The 19570-nt window shown below is 48.1% G+C and overlaps 1 protein-coding gene across 2 annotated transcripts; it reads right to left on the bottom strand.

The window, feature by feature from the left end:
- Window positions 1-1571: 1571 nt before the first annotated feature.
- On the bottom strand, window positions 1572-19021 carry mrpl22 (mitochondrial ribosomal protein L22). Of its 2 annotated transcripts, XM_072264145.1 has the most exons (7): window positions 18772-19019; window positions 18648-18690; window positions 12270-12402; window positions 6750-6815; window positions 4196-4273; window positions 2601-2670; window positions 1572-1860 (listed from the first exon to the last, which is right to left on the bottom strand). In XM_072264145.1, the coding sequence occupies exons 1-7, from the start codon at window positions 18791-18793 to the stop codon at window positions 1652-1654; spliced, it is 621 nt and encodes a 206-aa protein (XP_072120246.1). In that variant the 5' UTR covers window positions 18794-19019; the 3' UTR covers window positions 1572-1651. The 2 variants fall into 2 exon arrangements, with proteins under 2 accessions (XP_072120246.1, XP_072120247.1); XM_072264146.1 differs by lacking the exon at window positions 4196-4273 and having other exon boundaries at window positions 18772-19021.
- Window positions 19022-19570: the final 549 nt, after the last annotated feature.

Here is a 19570-nt window from a genome sequence, read left to right as displayed (position 1 = left end):
CTGAGGCTGTTCCCTCGGGTCCTTGATTCATTCACTGTGGGAAATATCCTCTCCACATCCACTCTAACTAGGTCTTTCAGTATTTGAGATTCCCCCTCATTTTCCTAAACTCCGGTGAGTATAGCCCAGAGCCATTAAACGCTCCAAAAAGCAGCCAAGGGAGTTGCCCAGACCACTGCTCCTTGAAGTCCTCTGTCTGCCTTTCCTTCTCCTGCTCCCTGTTGAAGGGGTGGGGTGGTTAGGGGAAAGACTGCATGGGACAAACTGTGTTTGGGGGCAAGACAGAAGTTGCTGGAGAAACTCAGCGGGTCAGGCAAAATCGTGGAGGGAAATGGACAGACAACCTTTCAGGTCAAGACCCTTCATCAGAGGAAACAGCTTGTATGAAAAGGTTGGGGGTAAGGGGAGGAACAAGAGCTGGTAGCTGATTGGTGGAGGATCCGGATGAGGGAGGAGAGTGAAAGGTACACTTCCTCCACCTTTTTCGGATCTTTAGACCAGAGGTGAGGAGAGACTGATACTAGCTAATTCCCCTTTTTCTAGTCTAGATGAATCATTTTATCTATTTCTCTCTATAGATGCTGCCTGACCTGCTGAGATCCTGAGTGTGTGTTTCTTTAAGATTGTTCTAACCAGGGATAAGCCCCCAATACCTGTAAATGCTCCCAATGGCACGCATAACTGTTTCCAGTGACAGGAGAAGAAACAAAGGCTGGTTACTGGTGCCTTAAAACCAGTCGCTTCGGGCAGATGGGGCTCATCAGCTGGGTTGGTAGCTCATCTGGGAAAAAGAAAACTCTGATCTCAAACCTCTGCTGCCTTGTGGCTATCCACTCATGGAGAAGGCTTAAGAAGTAAACCTCAAAGAAAAATTTAGAGCTGGAGTCCCTAGGGCTGTCCCACGTTGAGTTTCACGCTGACTGGCAACTCCTGCGACACAAGGATGCAACGCCCATGGTCAATCCTGACCAATGGAAGGTCTCGTGTTGTGTATGATGCAGGTAACAGGTGAGGCTAGCTGAGGTGGGTGGGGCAGGAGGTGAACTGAGAAGCTGGGAGGTGATAAGTAAAGGGTTGGAGAAGGAGGAATTTAATGGGGGAGGTAAGTGGGCCATGGAGAAAGGGAAGGAGGAGCACCAGAGGGAGGTGACGGGCAAGTGAGAAGGGATGAGAACTTTTAACCTACTCTAAGGTCTCAGTCTAACCCTTCCCTCCCACATATGGTAACCCTTCATTTTTCTATCATCCATGTGCCCATCTTAAATGTGCACCAACGCAGGCAAGGCGTCGCACCCACCCACCACTCTCCAAGATGAAGTGAGAAGCTGGGAGGTGGTAGGTTGGAAGGGTAAAGGGCAGAAGGAGGAATTTGTTAGGAACGGAGAGTAGACCATGGGAGAAAGGGAAGGCGGGGGGAGACCAGGGGAAGGTGATAGACAGGTGAGGAGAGAAAGGGAAAGAGAAGAGGATCCAGGGGAGAAAAGGTGAGAAGGGAAACAGAAAGAGGAATGGAAGACAAGAGGAGGGAGCTAAACGAGGTAATTGTAAAGGTCAAACACTGGAGAACAGTCTCACAATACGTGCTATTTATTTACAACAGTTATACACACCGATTACAGGCAATGCCTCAAACACAGCTACGCTGGTCCCGCTACAGGGCGTGGATAATGGTTCTGTTGCGTAAACCCTGCACGTACTCTTTGGCCTGGTCCAGTCCGGTGGTCTTCTTCTCGATCGGGGGGCTGCCTTCCACCAGCTTCACAAAGTAGTGACAGTAGACCCTGTCCATAATGCCGAACATGCCCCGACCGTGGTAACGCAGACGTTTCAGGTACTGGCCCTTACTGGAGAAGGACTCGGCTGGTCATAGAGGGGAGAAGCAGACGATGAGAGGGAGCCCAAAGGGACTGTGCTCGAGGGTGGCTACCCTCCCCCTTCCTCAACTTTCACACAGTCCAAAGGTCATGAGTTCCAGACGAGAGACACAGAGTCACAGAAGCACAGAGACAGGTGAAGAGACATGGGAATGGGTGAAGACAGAGTCACAGAAACACGGAAACGGGTGAAAGAGAGTCAAAAAGACACAGGAATGGGTGAAAAGAGAGAGTCGCAAAGACCCGGGAATGGGCGAAGAGAGAGAGAGTATCAAAGATTCAGGGACAGGCAGAGAGGGAGAGTTACAGAGAAATGCAGGACTGGGAAGAAGGAGTGCCACAGAGGCATGTAGAGAGAGTCACAGATGGGCAGATGGAGAGAGAAAAATAAAGAGGTATAGCGAGAAAAGGAGAGAGGAAAACACAGGCATGGAGAACAGAGGGATGGAACGAATCCAGCCATCGCTGAAATTGATGGTTTTATTCCCCAACCAACCAGAGGTGAAACAAAACTGACCCCACTGTGCCTTTGCCAGTTTCGATCCTGCTAACTCCCCATTCCCCTCGACCTCCCCGCCTTTATCAACAGCCCCCACCCTCGCCCGGTAGCACCATTATCCTATAAAACCCAGGCCAGATGAACTGGGCTCTGGCCTCATGCCTTGAGTGAAGGGGGACACAGAGACAGCAGAATTCCCAGAGCAACACCCAGGAGCTGGGGCTTACCAACGTAGAGGTTGGATCTATATTCCAGGTTGTGGTTCCTCACCGCCATTTCCTGAGCTTCTAGAAGGACCTGAGGCAGACAGGAGATGGAGGGAGAGAGTGAGAGGCAATTGCATTATATAACGTAGAACAGTACAGCCCTTCAGCCCACAGTGTTGTGCCTAACCAAATAAATTCATAATCAAATTAATCTCTTCTGCCTACACAGTGTCCATAACCCTCCATTTTCCTCATATTCATGAGTCTATCTAAATGTCTCTTAAACGTCTCCAATGTTTCTCCCAGACAGCACGTTCCAGGCACACACCACCCCCTGTGTAAAAAGAAACCTTTCCCCTCACATCTTTGAAATAACCTCCTCTCACCTTTAACGCATGCCCTCTGGTATTAGATGTCGCAATCCTGGGAAACAGCTATCATCTGCCTACATGACTCTCATAAGCTTATAAATGCCTGTCAGGTCTCTCTGCAGTTTGTGGTAGACAGGAAACAGGCAGACAGAGAGAGAGAGCAGCAACCTGTCACTCAGGACAAACCATTCTTTCTGCTTGGCTAAAAGTTAGCATCACTTTCCAAAGCCCTTGCTCTGAGTTCTGAGAGCATAGACCACAGGAGCAGAATTGGGCCATTCGGTCCATTGAGTCTGCTCCACCATTTCATCATGGCTGATTTATTAACCCTCTCAACCCCATTCTCCTGCCTTCTCCCTGACTTGGACACTTGGACAAATCAAGAACCTATTAACCTACACTTTAAATACATAAATAACTTGGCCTCTCCAGCCATCGAGATTCACCACCCTCTGGCTAAAGAAATTCCTCCTCATGGGCCAATCAAGGCTGGGCTTTAAATCCTGGCCACGTCAGACATGCTCACGTTCCCCAGAAAAAGAAAGCAAAGGATAAATTGGAAGAGTGGAAAGACTTTGGGAAGCTGTCAGAAGCGTTACAAAGCAGCGATGAGTTAATGGTGCTATATAAGTGCGAGCTTTTCTTATGATTTAGAAGTGGGCCAACAGAGAGAATAGGATAATACTGCACAGAAACGGTCCTTCGGCTCATCGAGTCCATACCGTCCCATTTACCTGTGCCTGAATGACAGACTTCCTAACCCCTCCAAACTTCTCTCAAATGTTGAAATTGACCTCACATCTTCACTGGCAGCTTGTTCCAAACTCACATCACCCTCCGAGTGAAGAAGTTCCCCCTCATGCTCCCCTTAAACATTTCACCTTTCACCCTTAACCCATGACCTTGTGTTCTTGTCTCACCCAACCTCAGTTGAAAAATCACAAACAAGAGAAAGTCTGCAGATGCTGGAAATCCAAGCAACACACACAAAATGCTGCAGGAACTGGCCTGAAACATCGACTGTTTACTCTTTTCCACAGATGCTACCTGATCTGCTGAGTTCCTCCAGCATTTTGTGTGTTGCTCCATGGAAAAAGCCTGCTAGCTCTTACCCTATATATACCACTCATGATTATAGCTCAATCAAATCTCCCCACATTCTCCTATGTGCCAGGGAATAAAGGCCTAATGTATTCGATGTTTCCTCATAATATGGACATTGTGTAGTCTTCAGATGTCTCTTACCTCTAACATAACCTTTGCTCCCTTTTTGTCATTGAACTGGAGTTGGGCAATGGCCTGGTCAAAGGTCATCCCTCTTATCTACCAATAAAAACACAGATGTTAAATCTGGTTTACAGACAGGAGGCTCTTTCGATTCCACCTCCCGATACCCAGAACCTCTGCACCATTATGTCCAGGTCTTGCACCACCCTGGCATGGTGTTGGAATTAGGTTATTATTGTCACATAGACCGAGATACAGTGACAAACTTGTCTTGTGCACTGTTCATACAGATCAGATCATTACACAGTGCATCGAGGTAGAACAAGGGAAAACAATAACAGAATACAGAATAAAGTGTCACAGTTACTGAGAAAGTGCAGTGCAGGCAGACAATAAGGTACAAGGTCATAACGAGGGAAACTGTGTCAAGAGTCCATCTTATTGTACCATGGGAACCATTTCAATGGTCTGATAACAGTGGGGTAGAGCCTGGTGGGACCTGCTTTCAGGCTTTTGTATCTTCTGCCTGATGGGAGAGGGAGAAGAGAGAATGTATGGGGTGGGTGGAGGTCTTTGATTCTGCTGGTTGCTTTACTGAGGCAGCAGTCATGGACGGAACAGTTGTTGTGCCAAATTGTCATGTATCGAGGCAGGGCAGAACAGACAGAACAGTTGTACCAAACCTTCACATATTGAGACAGGGCAGTGGTCACAGACAGATCAGTTGTACCAAACCGTCGTGTATTGAGACAGGGCAGTGGTCACAGACAGAACAGTTGTACCACACCGTCGTGTATTGAGATAGGGCAGTGGTCACAGACAGAACAGTTGTACCAAACCTTCACATATTGAGACAGGGCAGTGGTCACAGACAGAACAGTTGTACCACACCGTCGTGTATTGAGATAGGGCAGTGGTCACAGACAGAACAGTTGTACCAAACCGTCGTGTATTGAGATAGGGCAGTGGTCACAGACAGAACAGTTATACCAAACCTTCACGTATTGAGACAGGGCAGTGGTCACAGACAGAACAGTTGTACCACACCGTCGTGTATTGAGATAGGGCAGTGGTCACAGACAGAACAGTTGTACCAAACCTTCACATATTGAGACAGGGCAGTGGTCACAGACAGAACAGTTGTACCACACCGTCGTGTATTGAGATAGGGCAGTGGTCACAGACAGAACAGTTGTACCAAACCGTCGTGTATTGAGATAGGGCAGTGGTCACAGACAGAACAGTTATACCAAACCTTCACATATTGAGACAGGGCAGTGGTCACAGACAGAACAGTTGTACCAAACCGTCGTGAATTGAGACAGGGCAGTGGTCACAGACAGATCAGTTGTACTAAACCGTTGTGAATTGAGACAGGGCAGTGGTCACAGACAGAACAGTTGTACCAAACTGTCATGTATTCAGACAGGGCAGTGGTCACAGACAGAAGTTGTACCAAACCATCGTGTATCGAGACAGGGCAGTGGTCACGGACAGGACACTTGCCGTACCAAGTGGTGATGCATCCAAACAGGTGATTCTATGGTGTATCTGTAAAAATGGGCGAGGGTCAAATTTTACAGAAATCCCATGATGAGATTGCTTGTGAAGTCAAGAGTCTACTTCACTGTACTCTGGGACTGTTTTAATTCCTATCTGAGGACCACTCAGGGTACAATAAGAGATTCTGCAGATCCAGTAAGTCCAGAATGTCACACACAAAATGCTGGAGGATCTCGGCAAGTCAGGCAGCATCTGTGGAAGGTTATAAACTGTTGGCATTTCGGGACAAGACACCGGAAGGTCGCAATTGACCTGTGTAGTTTAATTTCGAACACATTATTGGTGGCTGGAATGGAGAGCTGTAGTTATAACGACAGATTGAATAGGGTGAGTTTTTACACGCTATTCAATCTCTCTTCTTAGGCACACGTACATATAGCTAGAGTGTCTAAGACTTTTGCACTGTACGGTAGTAATTTTATGTATTCCACTGTCGTGCTGTTGCAGAACAAACATATGAGAATGATGATAAATCTGATTCTAGTGTGGTTCTCCATTGGGAACTGAGAATGGGAAGGGAGTAGGGAGAGGGGAATCATGGCTGGGGAAAGGGGAAGGGCGAGGGGAGGGAGCGGGAAGCACCAGAGAGACATCCTGTAACGATAAATAATCAATTATTTGGAATCAAATGACCTTGTCTGGTGTCTCAGGACTGGATGTGTCTGCACCCGCACCCCACCCCACCCCGATACTCCTTCTCTGCCACCTGTCCCACCCCCCTCACAAGGCACTCCACCCTCACCATTCCAAACATCCTTTGCTCCCAATGCATTTACAAACAAATTGACAAATACAATACTGAGCAAAAGTCTCAGGCACTCCAGCTATATATATGTGCCTAAGACTTTTGCCAGTGATAACAATTTTGATTCTGGAAGTCCATAATCAAAGTAATTGGTGCGGAAAGTGACAGGTACAGGTGATACTTCCCTTGATAAGCAAGCACAAAGCACGATCGTCAGCTTGCCACGAGACACATCACCATGGTAACCGTACTTCCCAGACTCACCATCTTTGCCAGGTACCACATCTTGTCCTTGCTATATTTAATCTGTCTTCTGCAGTGATAAACCTCCTGTGGATGGAGAGGAGATTGTGTAAGGTCCAAAACCTTGGCCTCGGCCTTTAGTCTCACCAACCCGCTCCCCGTGCATCACACCGTTCAGAATTCATGGTGGTTTGGTATTTGCCTTCCTCGGTAGTCCGGAATGCAAGCCGGAGGAGCCCAGAGTGTGTGGACAGAACCAGGCTTGCTGCCTGGATTGCCAGAGGTCAGGAACCTAGGGAGGTTCTGACCATGGTCCGGAAATGGAACAGAAAGGGAAATGGACTGCAAGTAGGATTTACAGATATGAAATCCCCACTCCATTTGAACTCACCAGGGCCACGGGAAAATCGATTATAGTGCTATCATGTTTGCTGTTGTGTGCTGGGGCAGCAGGCTGAGGGTAGCAGACACCAACAGAATCAACAAACTCATTCGTAAGGCCAGTGATGTTGTGGGGATGGAACTGGACTCTCTGACGGTGGTGTCTGAAAAGAGGATGCTGTCCAAGTTGCATGCCATCTTGGACAATGTCTCCCATCCACTACATAACGTACTGGATGGGCACAGGAGTACATTCAGCCAGACACTCATTCTACCGAGACGCAGCACAGAGCGTCATAGGAAGTCATTCCTGCCTGTGGCCATCAAACTTTACAACTCCTCCCTTGGAGGGTCAGACACCCTGAGCCAATAGGCTGGTCCTGGACATTTCATAATTTACTGGCATAATTTACATATTACTATTTAACTATTTATGGTGCAACTGTAACCAATTTCCTCTAGGATCAATAAAGTATGACTATGACTATAGAACATGGTGCAGATGCTGTCAAGGGCATCTTTAAGAGGTGATCCTTCAAGAAGGTGGTGTTCATCACTAAGCGCCCTCACAACCCAGGACAACCCTGTTCTCATCGCTACCATCAGCGAGGAGGTACAGGAGGGTGAAGACACACACTCAACAAATCAGGAACAGCTTCTTCACCACCCCCAGGTTTCTGAATGGCCAATGAACCCAGGGGCATTGTGATGTTGCCATAAGAACTAAATGTCCTCCCCACCTTCAGTCTCTTAAAGGATCTTCCTCAAAAGATAATTGTCAGCTTAGCTTTTCTGAACTACATTCTTAAACTGTGGAATTTAAAACAATAAGGGATGCAGACTCAACCACACATAAAAATTGCTGGTGAACGCAGCAGGCCAGGCAGCATCTCTAGGAAGAGGTACAGTTGACGTTTCAGGCTGAGACCCTTCGTCAAGACTAACTCAAAGAAGAGATAGTAAGAGATTTGAAAGTGGGAGGGGGAAGGATGGAGCCAAGAGCTGGACAGTTGATTGGCAAAGGGATATGAGAGGATCATAGGACGGGAGGCCAGGGAGAAAGAAAGGGGGAGGGGGGAATCCCAGAGAATGGGCAAGGGGTATAGTGAGAGGGACAGAGGGAGAAAAAGAGATAAAAATGTATATAATAATAATAATAAATAAATAAATAACGGATGGGGTACGAGGGGGAGGTGGGGCATTAGCGGAAGTTAGAGAAGTCAATGTTCATGCCATCAGGTTGGAGGCTACCCAGATGGAATATAAGGTGTTGTTCCTCCAACCTGACTGTGGCTTCATCTTAGTCATAGTCGTAGACATACTTTATTGATCCCGAGGGAAATTGGTTTTTGTCACAGTTGCACCATAAATAATTAAATAGTAATATGTAAATTATGCCAGGAAGTGTCCAGGACCAGCCTATTGGCTCAGGGTGCCAAAGTCTCCAAGAGAGGAGTTGTAAAGTTTGATGGCCACAGGCAGGAATGACTTTCTATGACACTCTGTGCTGCATCTCGGTGGAATGAGTCTCTGGCTGAATGTACTCCTGTGCCCAACCAGTACATTATGTAGTGGATGGGAGACATTGCCCAAGATGGCATGCAACTTAGACAGCATCCTCTTTTCAGACACCACCGTCAGAGAGTCCAGTTCCATCCCCACAACATCACTGGCCTTACGAATGAGTTTGTTGATTCTGTTGGTGTTTGCCACCCTCAGCCTGCTGCCCCAGCACACAACAGCAAACATGATAGCACTGGCCACCACAGACTCGTAGAACATCCTCAGCATTGTCCGACAGATGTTAAAGGACCTCAGTCTCCTCAGGAAATAGAGACGGCTCTGACCCTTCTGGTAGACAGCCTCAGTGTTCTTTGACCAGTCTAGTTTATTGTCAATTTGTATCCCCAGGTATTTGTAATCCTCCACCTTGACAGTAGAGGAGGCCGTGGATAGACATGTCAGAATGGGAATGGGATGTGGAATTAAAATGTGTGGCCACTGGGAGATCCTGCTTTCTCTGGCGAACAGAGCGTAGGTGTTCAGCAAAACGATCTCCCAGTCTGCGTCGGGTCTCGCCAATATATAGAAGGCCACAACGGGAGCACCGGACGCAGTATATCATCCCAGCCGACTCACAGGTGAAGTGTCGCCTCACCTGGACTCAGTTGACACTTTTAAACTCCAGCTCTAGACCAATTTATTCAACCTCACTTTTCACAAACAATTTTTTGTCTTTAATTATATTTTATCCTTCACATTTATACTTTTATCCCATTGTAAAGCACTTTGAACTACATCATCTGTATGAGGCAAATGAGATGAGGCTACATCATCTCTGTGTGAGCCAGTTGGGTCATCTACTGTATCTGATGCGGCCTCCACTAAATTAGTGAGACCCAACGTAGATTGGGGGATCACTTTGTTGAGCACCTTCGCTTCATCCGCAAAGAGCAGGATTTCCCAGTGGACAGCCATTTTAATTCCTTACCCCATTCCCATTCCGACATGTTGATCCATGGCCTCATCTACAGCCACCATGAGGCTACTCTCAGGATGGAGGAGCAGCACCTCATATTCTGTCTGGTAACCTCCAACGTGATGGCATAAACATTCATTTCTCAAACCTCTGTTATTTCCCCTACCTCCCCTTTCTTCCATTCCCCATTTTGGCTCCCCGGTTATCCCTTCTTTTTTCCTCAACTGCCCATCACCTCCCTCTGCCCCTCCTCCTTCGCTTTCTCCCATGGTCCACTCTCCTCTACCATCAGATTCCTACTTCTTCAGCCCTTTCCACCCGTCCCCCCCGAGGTTATCACTTCATCTCCCCTCCCACACCCACCAACCTCCCCCCTCACCTGGTCTCACCTATCACCTCCCAGTGTCTCACTTCATCCCCCCTCTCCCCCACCCACCAACCTTCCCCCTCACCTGGTCTCACCTATCACCTCCCAGTGTCTCACTTCATCCCCCCTCCCCCACCCACCCACCTTCCCCCTCACCTGGTCTCACCTATCACCTCCCAGTGTCTCACTTCATCCCCCCTCACCTGGTCTCACCTATCACCTCCCAGTGTTTCACTTCATCCCCCCTCCCACACCCACCAACCTCCCCCCTCACCTGGTCTCACCTATCACCTCCCAGTGTTTCACTTCATCCCCCCTCCCACACCCACCAACCTTCCCCCTCATCTGGTCTCACCTATCACCTTGCAGTGTCTCACTTCATCCCCCTCCCCCACCCACCCACCTTCCCCCTCACCTGGTCTCACCTGTCACCTCCCAGCTTGTCCTCCTCCTCCTCCCCCCCACCTCCTTACTCTAGCATCTTTTCACTTCCTTTCCAGCCCTGATGAAGAATTTTGGCCCAAAACTCCAACTTTTTGTTCGGCTGCATAGATGCTGCCTGACCTACAGAGTTTCTGCAGCGTTCTGTGTGTGTGACCACAGATTCGGGCCATCGAGTCTGCTCCGCTGTTCCATCATTGTTGATTTAATATCCCTCTCAACCCCACTCCTGCCTTCTCCCAGTAAGTTCTGGCACCCTGACTAATCAAAAACCTATCAATCTCCACTTTAAATATCCTCAATGACTTGGCCTCCACAGCCATCTGTGGCAGTGAATTCCACAGATTCACCTCCTTCTGGTCCTTGACTCTCCACAATAGGAAACATCCCCTCCACAACCACCATCTAGGACTTTCAATATCTCATTATTCCTCTTTTTCACTATTGATTTTTATTGTAACTTATAGTAATTTTTACATCTTGCACTGTATTGTTGCTGCAAAACAAAACATTTCATATACAACATGCAAAATATGAGAGCTTGGCAGGTGACAGGTCAGACAAGGTGACAGGGAAGGTGGGTGGGTGGGTGGGGAGGGGGATGAAGTGAGACACTGGGAGGTGATAGGTGAGACCAGGTGAGGGGGAAGGTAGGTGGGTGGGTGGGGAGGGGGATGAAGTGAGACACTGGGAGGTGATAGGTGAGACCAGGTGAGGGGGAAGATGGGTGGGTGGGTGGGGAGGGGGATGAAGTGAGACACTGGGAGGTGATAGGTGAGACCAGGTGAGGGGGAAGGTGGGTGGGTGGGGAGGGGGATGAAGTGAGACACTGGGAGGTGATAGGTGAAACCAGGTGAGGGGGTGGGTGGGTGGGGGAGGGGATGAAGTGAGACACTGGGAGGTGATAGGTGAGACCAGGTGAGGGGGAAGGTGGGTGGGTGGGGGAGGGGGATGAAGTGAGACACTGGGAGGTGACGGGTCAGACAAGGTGACGGGGAAGGTGGGTGGGGGAGGGGGATGAAGTGAGACACTGGGAGGTGATAGGTGAGACCAGGTGAGGGGGAAGGTGGGTGGGTGGGGAGGGGGGATGAAGTGAGACACTGGGAGGTGATAGGTGAGACCAGGTGAGGGGGAAGGTGGGTGGGTGGGGGAGGGGGATGAAGTGAGACACTGGGAGGTGATAGGTGAGACCAGGTGAGGGGGAAGGTGGGTGGGTGGGGAGGGGGGATGAAGTGAGACACTGGGAGGTGATAGGTGAGACCAGGTGAGGGGGAAGGTGGGTGTGTGGGGGAGGAGGATGAAGTGAGACACTGGGAGGTGATAGGTGAGACCAGGTGAGGGGGAAGGTGGGTGGGTGGGGAGGGGATGAAGTGAGACACTGGGAGGTGATAGGTGAGACCAGGTGAGGGGGAAGGTGGATGGGGAGGGAGGATGAAGTGAGACACTGGGAGGTGATAGGTGGTAAAAGGCTGAAGAAGAGGAATGTGATCAGACAGGAGAGGGGACCATGGGAGAAAGGGATGGAGGAGAACCACAGGGAGGTGATAGGCAGGTAAGGAGAGAAGAGAAGGGGTGAGAGGGGAACTAGAATGGGAAATGGAAAAGGACTGAACTGGGAGAGGGAGGAAAAGTTGAGAAGTTGGGGAAAATGATGTTCATGCCATCAGGTTGGAGGCTATCCAGGAAAGATGTGAGGTGTTGCCCTTCCAACCTGACAGCGGCCTCACCATGGCAGAAGAGGAGGCCATGGACCGACATTTTGGGATGGGAATGAGAATTAGAATTAAAATGGTTGGCTATCAGGAAATGCTGCTCATTTCATATGCTTGTGATGATGAAGCTGATTCAGAGACCCAGGAAAGGGCCAACTCACCACTGGCCGGCGAGGCTCGTGCGGCAGCTGTGGGGGGTAGACTTTCCGGTTCTTCCTCTCCCAGTTTTTGGCAGGCAGAGCAAGGCTCGAGTGAAAGTTCGAGTGAGGAACGATAGTGCATGATGCCTGTAACCTGAGGGGGCAGATTGGTGCAGTGTTGAACAATGTAGGTAAGCATCGTGGTGAATCTCTTCTGTGCCCTCTCCAAATCCTCAACAGAGAACATCACCGCACAGTACAGGTCCTTCAGCCCACAATGTTGTGCCGACATTTAACTTAGGTGAAGGTCAGTCTCCCCCAAGAAAACCACAACCTTGTTGACGGGAGTCCATGGCCTTGTGCGCTGACTTGTGGTGGGTTCACCCATGCCAAACAGATCAAAGAGTAGAGGCCCGACTAAGAGCAGTCCACTGGTCCTCCAGATTCGGAGGTTCAGCTCAGGGCTAGCAACCTTGACTGGAGAAAAGAATTTGTTTATGGAAGTAGCAAAGAAGAATCCTGTATCTGTGTGTGATAGTATTCCTGAGTCTCGATGAAGCAAGAGTTGAACACCATAAGACCATAAGATATAGGGCAAAAATATGCCATTTGGCCCATCGAGTCTTCTCTGACATTTCATCATGGCTGATCCTATTTTCCTCTCAGCCCCAGTCTCCTGCCTTCTCCTCGTATCCCTTCACGCCCTGGCCAATCAAGGATCTATCAACCTCTGCCTTCAATATACACAAAGACTTGGCCTCTGCAGCTGTCTTTGGCAAAGAATTCCACAGATTCACCACTCCCTGGCTAAAGAAATTCCTCCTCATCTCCATTCTAAAAGGATGCCCCTCTGTTCTGAGGCTGTGTCCTCTGGTCTTGGACTCTCCCACCACAGGAAACATCCTCTCCACATCCACTCTATCAAGGCCTTTCACCATTCCAAGGGTTGCAATTAGTTCACCCCTCATTCTCCTGAACTCTAGTGAATACAGGCCCAGAGCCATCAAACGCTCTTCATATGACAAGCCATTCAACCCTGGAATCATCTTTATGAATCTCCTTTGAAACCTCTCCATTTTCAGCATCCATTCTAAGATCAAGGACACAAAACTGCTCACAATACTCCAAGTGAGGCCTCACCAGTGCTCTATAAAGTCTTAACATTACATCCTTGCTTTTATATTCTCGTTCTCTTGAAATGAATGCTGACATTGCATTTGCCTTCCTCACCACTCAACCTTTAGGGAATCCCGCACAAGGACTCCCAAATCCCTTTCCACCTCACTTTTCTCACTCCATTTGGAAAATGGTCAACCCTTTCATTTCTTCTACCAAAGTTCATGACCATACATTTCCTGACACTGTATTCCATTCGCCACTTCTCTGCCCATTCTTCAAATCTGTCTGTCTTTCTGTAGCCTCTCTACTTCCTCAAACCTACCTGCTACTCCGCCTATATTTGCATCACCTGCGAACTTTGCAATGAAGTCACCAATTCCATCATCTAATAAAACGAATCGGCCCCAACACAGACCCCCGTGGAACACCACTAGTCACCGGCCGTCAACTAACCAAGGGTTCCCTTTATTCCCACTCTTTGCTTCCGGCTAGTCAGCCACTGTTTTCACCATCAGAGAATCTTTCCCGTAAGCAGCCTCATGTGCGGCACCTTGTCAAAGGCCTTCTGAAAACCCAAGTGCACAACCAATTCTTCTTTGTCTATACTGCTTGTTATTCCTTCTAAGAATTTCACAAGATTTGTCAGGCAAGATTTTCCCTGAAGGAAACCGTGCTGACTACAGCCTATTTTATCATGTGCCTCCAAGTACCCTGAGACCTCATTCTTAATAATCAACTCCAACATCTTTCCAGCCACTGAGGTCAGACGAACTGGCCTATCGTTTCCTTTCTTCTGCCTCTCTCCCTTCTTGAAGACTGGAGTGACGCTTGCAGTCAATTTTCCAGTCTTCCGGAACTATTCCAGAATCTAGTGATTCTTGAAAGATCATTACTAATGCCTCCACAGTCTCTTCAGCCACCTGTTTCAAAACTCTGGGGTGTACACCATCTGGTCCAGGTGACTTATCTACCTTCAGGCCTTTCAGTTTCCCCAATAACATTCTCTCTAGTAATGATAACTTCACACACTTCATGTCCCCTGCTACCTGGAACTTCCATCACACTGCTAGAGTCTTCTACCGTGAAGACTGATGTAAAATACTTATTCAGTTCATCTGCCATTTCATTGTCCACCATTATGACCTCTCCAGCATCGTTTTCCAGCAGTCCGAAATCCACTCTCACCTCTCTTTTACACTTTATATATATGAAGAAACATTTGGTATCTTCTTCAATATTATTGGCTAGCTTACTTTTGTATTCTATTTTTACCTTCTTAATGACTATTTTGTTGCCTTCTGTTGGTTTTTAAAAGCTTCCCAATCCTCTGACGTCCCACTATTTTTTTGCTCTGTTATCTGCCCTCTCTTTGGTTTTTATGTTGCCTTTCAATTCTCTTGTCAGCCATAGTTGTGCCATCTTTCCTTTAGAATACTTCTTCCTCTTTGGGATGTATATATCCTGTGCCTTCTGAATTGGTTCCAGAAATCCCAGCCATTGCTGCTCTGCCATCATCCCTGCCAGTGTTCTTTTCCAATCAATCTGGCCAACTCCTCTCTCGTGCATCTGTAATTCCCTTTACTCCACCTTAAGACTGATACATCTGACTTTTGCTTCCCCTTCTTAAATTTCAGGGTCAATTTGATCATATTATGATCACTTGCCCCTAGAAGTTTTTTTTACCTTAAGGTAAAAGAATCTTAAGAACCTAATCAATTCTGGTTCATTGCACAACACCGAATCCAGAATAGCTGATCCCCTAGTGGGCTCAACTATGAGCTGCTCTAAAAAGCCATCGCGTAAGCACTCTTAACAAATCTCCCTCCTGGAATCCAGCACCAACCTGATTTTCCCAATCTACCTGCATATTGAAATCCCCATGACTATTGTAACATTGCTCATTTGGCACGCCTTTTCTATCTCCCGTTGTAATCTGCAGACCACATCCTTACTACTGTTTGGAGGTCTGTATACAACTCCCATCAAGGTCTTTTTACCTTTGCATTCCTTAGCTCTATTCACAATGATTCAACACCTTCCGAGCCTATGTCACCTCTTTCTAGTGGTTTGATTTCATTTCTTACCAACAGAGCAACACCACCCCCTCTGCTTTCCTGCCTGTCCTTTCGATACCATGTTAATCCCTGGACATTAAGCTCCCAGCTATAATCTTCTTTCTGCTATGATTCAGTGATACCTACAACATCTGACAATCTGCAATTGTGCTGCAAGTTCATCTACCTTATTCCATACACTGCACACATTCAAATACATCACCTTCAGTCCTGTATTCACCCTTTTTTGATTTTGTCTGCCTTTTACGTTGCAACTCATCCTGTTGCCTGCAATTTTGCCCTGTCAACAGCCTCCTCTCACCTCACATTGCCTCATCTTCAGCTTCATTATCCACCTTTCCGACGATACCTCTTGCATTGAAATATAGACAGCTCAGGACACTACGTAGCACCATGCTCAACCTTTGGATTCCTGACTTTGTCTGAGATCTTACCAACATCTGCCCCCACAACCTCTCCACTAACTGTCCTGGCACTCTGGTTCCCATCGCCCTGCAACCCTGAACACCACTGTGCAGCATTAACAAACTTCACGCTCAGATATTAGTCCCCTTCCAGTTCAGTTGCAAACCATCCCTTCTGTACAGGTCCCACCTTCCCTGGAAGCCCTGAACACCACCAAGATCAAGACCAAAATTGGTTTTTAGGAATGTACGAACCACGTGCAACACTGGCAAGCTAGCAGAACGTTGGCATGTGACAGAGAACGACTGTGCCAAGCTGTCGTCATTTCACAGCACAAGCCTAAATGTTGGGAGGTGGATTGGGCCCATGAAGAGACAGACCAACTCCATCATCAAGACAGCACTTCATTGGAGCCCTGATGGACAGAGGAAACATGGCAGACCAAATACAACTTGGAGCCGTACCAAAATGAAGTCCCTGAACCACTCCTGGGGCACAGTCGAGAAGATATCCAAGGACAGAGAGAGATGGAGGACCTTCATTGCTGCCCTAACTATCAGCGGCATTATAGGCATTTGATGATGATTAATGCTTTGAAATGAATCTCAAGGTTGTATATGGTACACATAAGAAGCTTACTTTGAACTAGAATGATACTTACTTACTTTTTATGCCCATTACGGCTGCTGGTGTTTCGGATGGTAATGAAGGTCGTTCATCTCTGTCTGTCCTTGGCCACTCAGATGTCGAAAGGTTCTTCATTGCTGCTTCCATAACAGTCTTGTGTGACTAGTCAGGGTTGTTAACCCTGAGCTGAACCCCCAAACCTGGGGGACCGATGGACCACTACCCTTCTGGCCTCTACCCTTTGACCTACCCTACCAAGAGTCAAAGCACAAGGCCGAGACTCCAGTCAGCATAATTTTCCCAGTCCTTGAGGCATGCAAGCCTCCAAATCCTACAACAAGGTTGTGGTCCTCTTGGCGGTTTCTTGAAGACACCCACAGGAAAATAAAGAAATACAATAGATTCCACAAAAAAAAACACACAATACAAAGACCGACAAGCCTCCAATGTGCAAAAGAGGACAAATTGTGTAAATGTGACAGGGTCCTGAATTACCCCTATGAACTGTACTTTTAAAAGAGAGAGAAAGAAAGAGAGAGAGAGGCGAAGACTGCTTTGAGATGGTGTTATGGTTTTTTGGCAGCATGTTTACACTTTCTACAAGGATACTAGTAGCTTCCAAGTTCTTACAGACAGAGAAGGGAGGAGCTGGTTGATGGACAGTTGGTGTTCAGCGCAGTGAGATAAATAGAAGGTCAGATTATAGACACACAGACACATGGTTTTGGACACTGAATGAGCTTTGTTGTGCCCGCAGAAAAGGTGGGTTTTAGAGGATCGATCAGGCGGGAAACACGAGCTGGGGGCTCTGTGACGAGTAGTCAAAACTTTCCAATGTATCAGCAGCCTATCTGTCATAAAGGACTTACAGTACTGTGCAAGTCTTAGGCACGTGTAAAAAATTCTGTAAAGCAAAGATGCTTTCTAAATATCAAAAAAATTACTATAAAGAGCAGTAAACAATAAAAAAATAAATCAAATCAATATTTAGTGTGACCACCCTTTGCCTTTCAAACTGCATCAATTCCCTTAGGCACACTGCAGTGGAGCTTTATAAGATTGGATGGTATGTTGTTCCAAGCATCTTGGAGAACTTGCCACAGTTCTTCTGCAGATTTGGTTGTCTCACTTGCTTCTGTGTCTCCAGGTAATCCCTGACAGCCTCAATAATGTTGCCCACGGTTCTTAGGAGGCTGTACCATCTGTTGCAGAACTCCTTGTTCTTCTTTTCGCTAAAGATAGTTCTTTATGACCTTGGCCGTGTGTTTGGGGTCATTGTCCTGCTTCAGAATGAAGTTAGGACTGATCGGATGTCTCCCTGATGGTATTGCGTGAGGGATGAGAATCTGCTTGTACTTCTCAGCATCGATGATTCCATGAATTCTGACCAGATCACCAACTCCATTTGCAGAAATGCAGCCGGAAACCTGCAGGAACCTCCGCCATGCTTCACTGTTGGCTGCAGACACTCATCCTGTAGAGCTCTGCAGCTCTTCAACAGCCAAACCTCCTCCTGTTTGAGCCAAAAATTTCATACTTTGACTTGTCAGCCCAGCGTACTTGCTGCCATTGTCCAGCACCCCAGTCTTTGTGTTTTTGTGCATAGATGAGTCTCTCGGCATTATTTTCACTTTAAAAGAATGGCTTTTTGGAAGCATCTCTTCAGCCCAACGAGTCTGCTCTGCCATCCAATCAAAGCTGATTTATTATCCCCCTGAACCTCATTCTCCTGCCTTCACCCTTTGATCCCCTGACCAATCAACCTCCGCTTTAAATATACCCAATAACTTGGCCTCCATGGCCGCCTGTGGCAATGAATTCCACAGATTCACTACCTCTGGTGAAAGAAATGTTCCAAATGGAATTTGTCTTCCGAGGCTGTGTCCTCTGGTCCTTGACTCCCCCACTATAGGCAACACCCTCCCTACATCCACTCTATCGAGACCTTTCACTATTCGATAGGTTTCAATGAGATCTCTCCCCACTGTTCTCAACTCGAGCGAGTACAGACCCAGAGGCATCAAACTACAGTCCGGGTGCAGGTCGACGGGAGTAGGAAGTCTAACTGGTTGGATACGGACACGACGGGCTGAAAGGCCTGTTTCTGTGACTCTAACACACCCCTCCTACATTAACCCCTTGGCCAGCACAACTACGCAGCCTGCATTCTCACCTTGAATGGACGTGTGTCAGGAGATTCCTCACGGCAGCCAGACCTGAAACAGAGACGGAGACAAGTAAGGACGGGAGAGAGGAGCCGGCGACACTTCCTGAGCGAACTCTGCACAGACACCCACCTGGCCAGAGGGAAGTTGCCATGTTACAATCGGACACACTACCCAGGCTCGTCCAATCGCACACTCCGATTCCCCACTCCGCCCTCGATTGCAATGGCTGACTGGCTTAGACTGATGATTTATTAAATTTTATTTTTCTGTATGTGTGTGCGTGGGCTTTTAGATTAACGGGGAAAGCGGTGCGTCCGGCGTGGGCCCTACAACTGAGGGACCCAACGAAGCGTTCGCCACGCCGGCCTGGCTGGATGGGTCGGTCGCAGTTTTGAAACGCGTTTCCTCGGAGCGCGCGGGACCCGTAGCCGGGAAAGACACGTGACATTGCAATGCCCACAGAATGAAAGAGGAACTGAGCAGGGCGGGCAGCATCCAGAGAGATGATGCTCAGCTCAGACGCTGCCCTCCCCTGCTGGGTTCCTCCAGCATTGTCTGTGTGTCTGTTACTTTGGATTCCCAGCGCTTACAGACTTACCCCGGGGATACACAACGTTTGGGAGCCAGGGAGGGAGGGACAGAGAGCAAGAGGAAGGCAGAGAGTTGGGGAGAAAGGAGGATAGACAGCGCGGAGATGGAGAGGGGGTACAGAGGGAGGGGAGGGAGAGAGAGAAGGCAGAGGGATAGAGAGAAGGGAGAGGGGGATAGAGAGAAGGGAGAGGGGGATAGAGAGAAGGGAGGAGGGATAGAGAGAGGGAGGGGATAGAGATAAGGGAGGGAGGGAGAGGGAGATAGAGAGAGAGAAGGGAGGGAGGGAGATAGAGAGAGGGGAATTCTCTGCCACAGGAAACAGTTGAGGCCAGTTCAT

The sequence above is a fragment of the Mobula birostris genome, chromosome 7 (assembly GCF_030028105.1).
Source record: "Mobula birostris isolate sMobBir1 chromosome 7, sMobBir1.hap1, whole genome shotgun sequence".
Taxonomy (NCBI): Eukaryota; Metazoa; Chordata; class Chondrichthyes; order Myliobatiformes; family Myliobatidae; genus Mobula; species Mobula birostris.
This window is presented reverse-complemented; position numbering and strand designations above follow the sequence as displayed.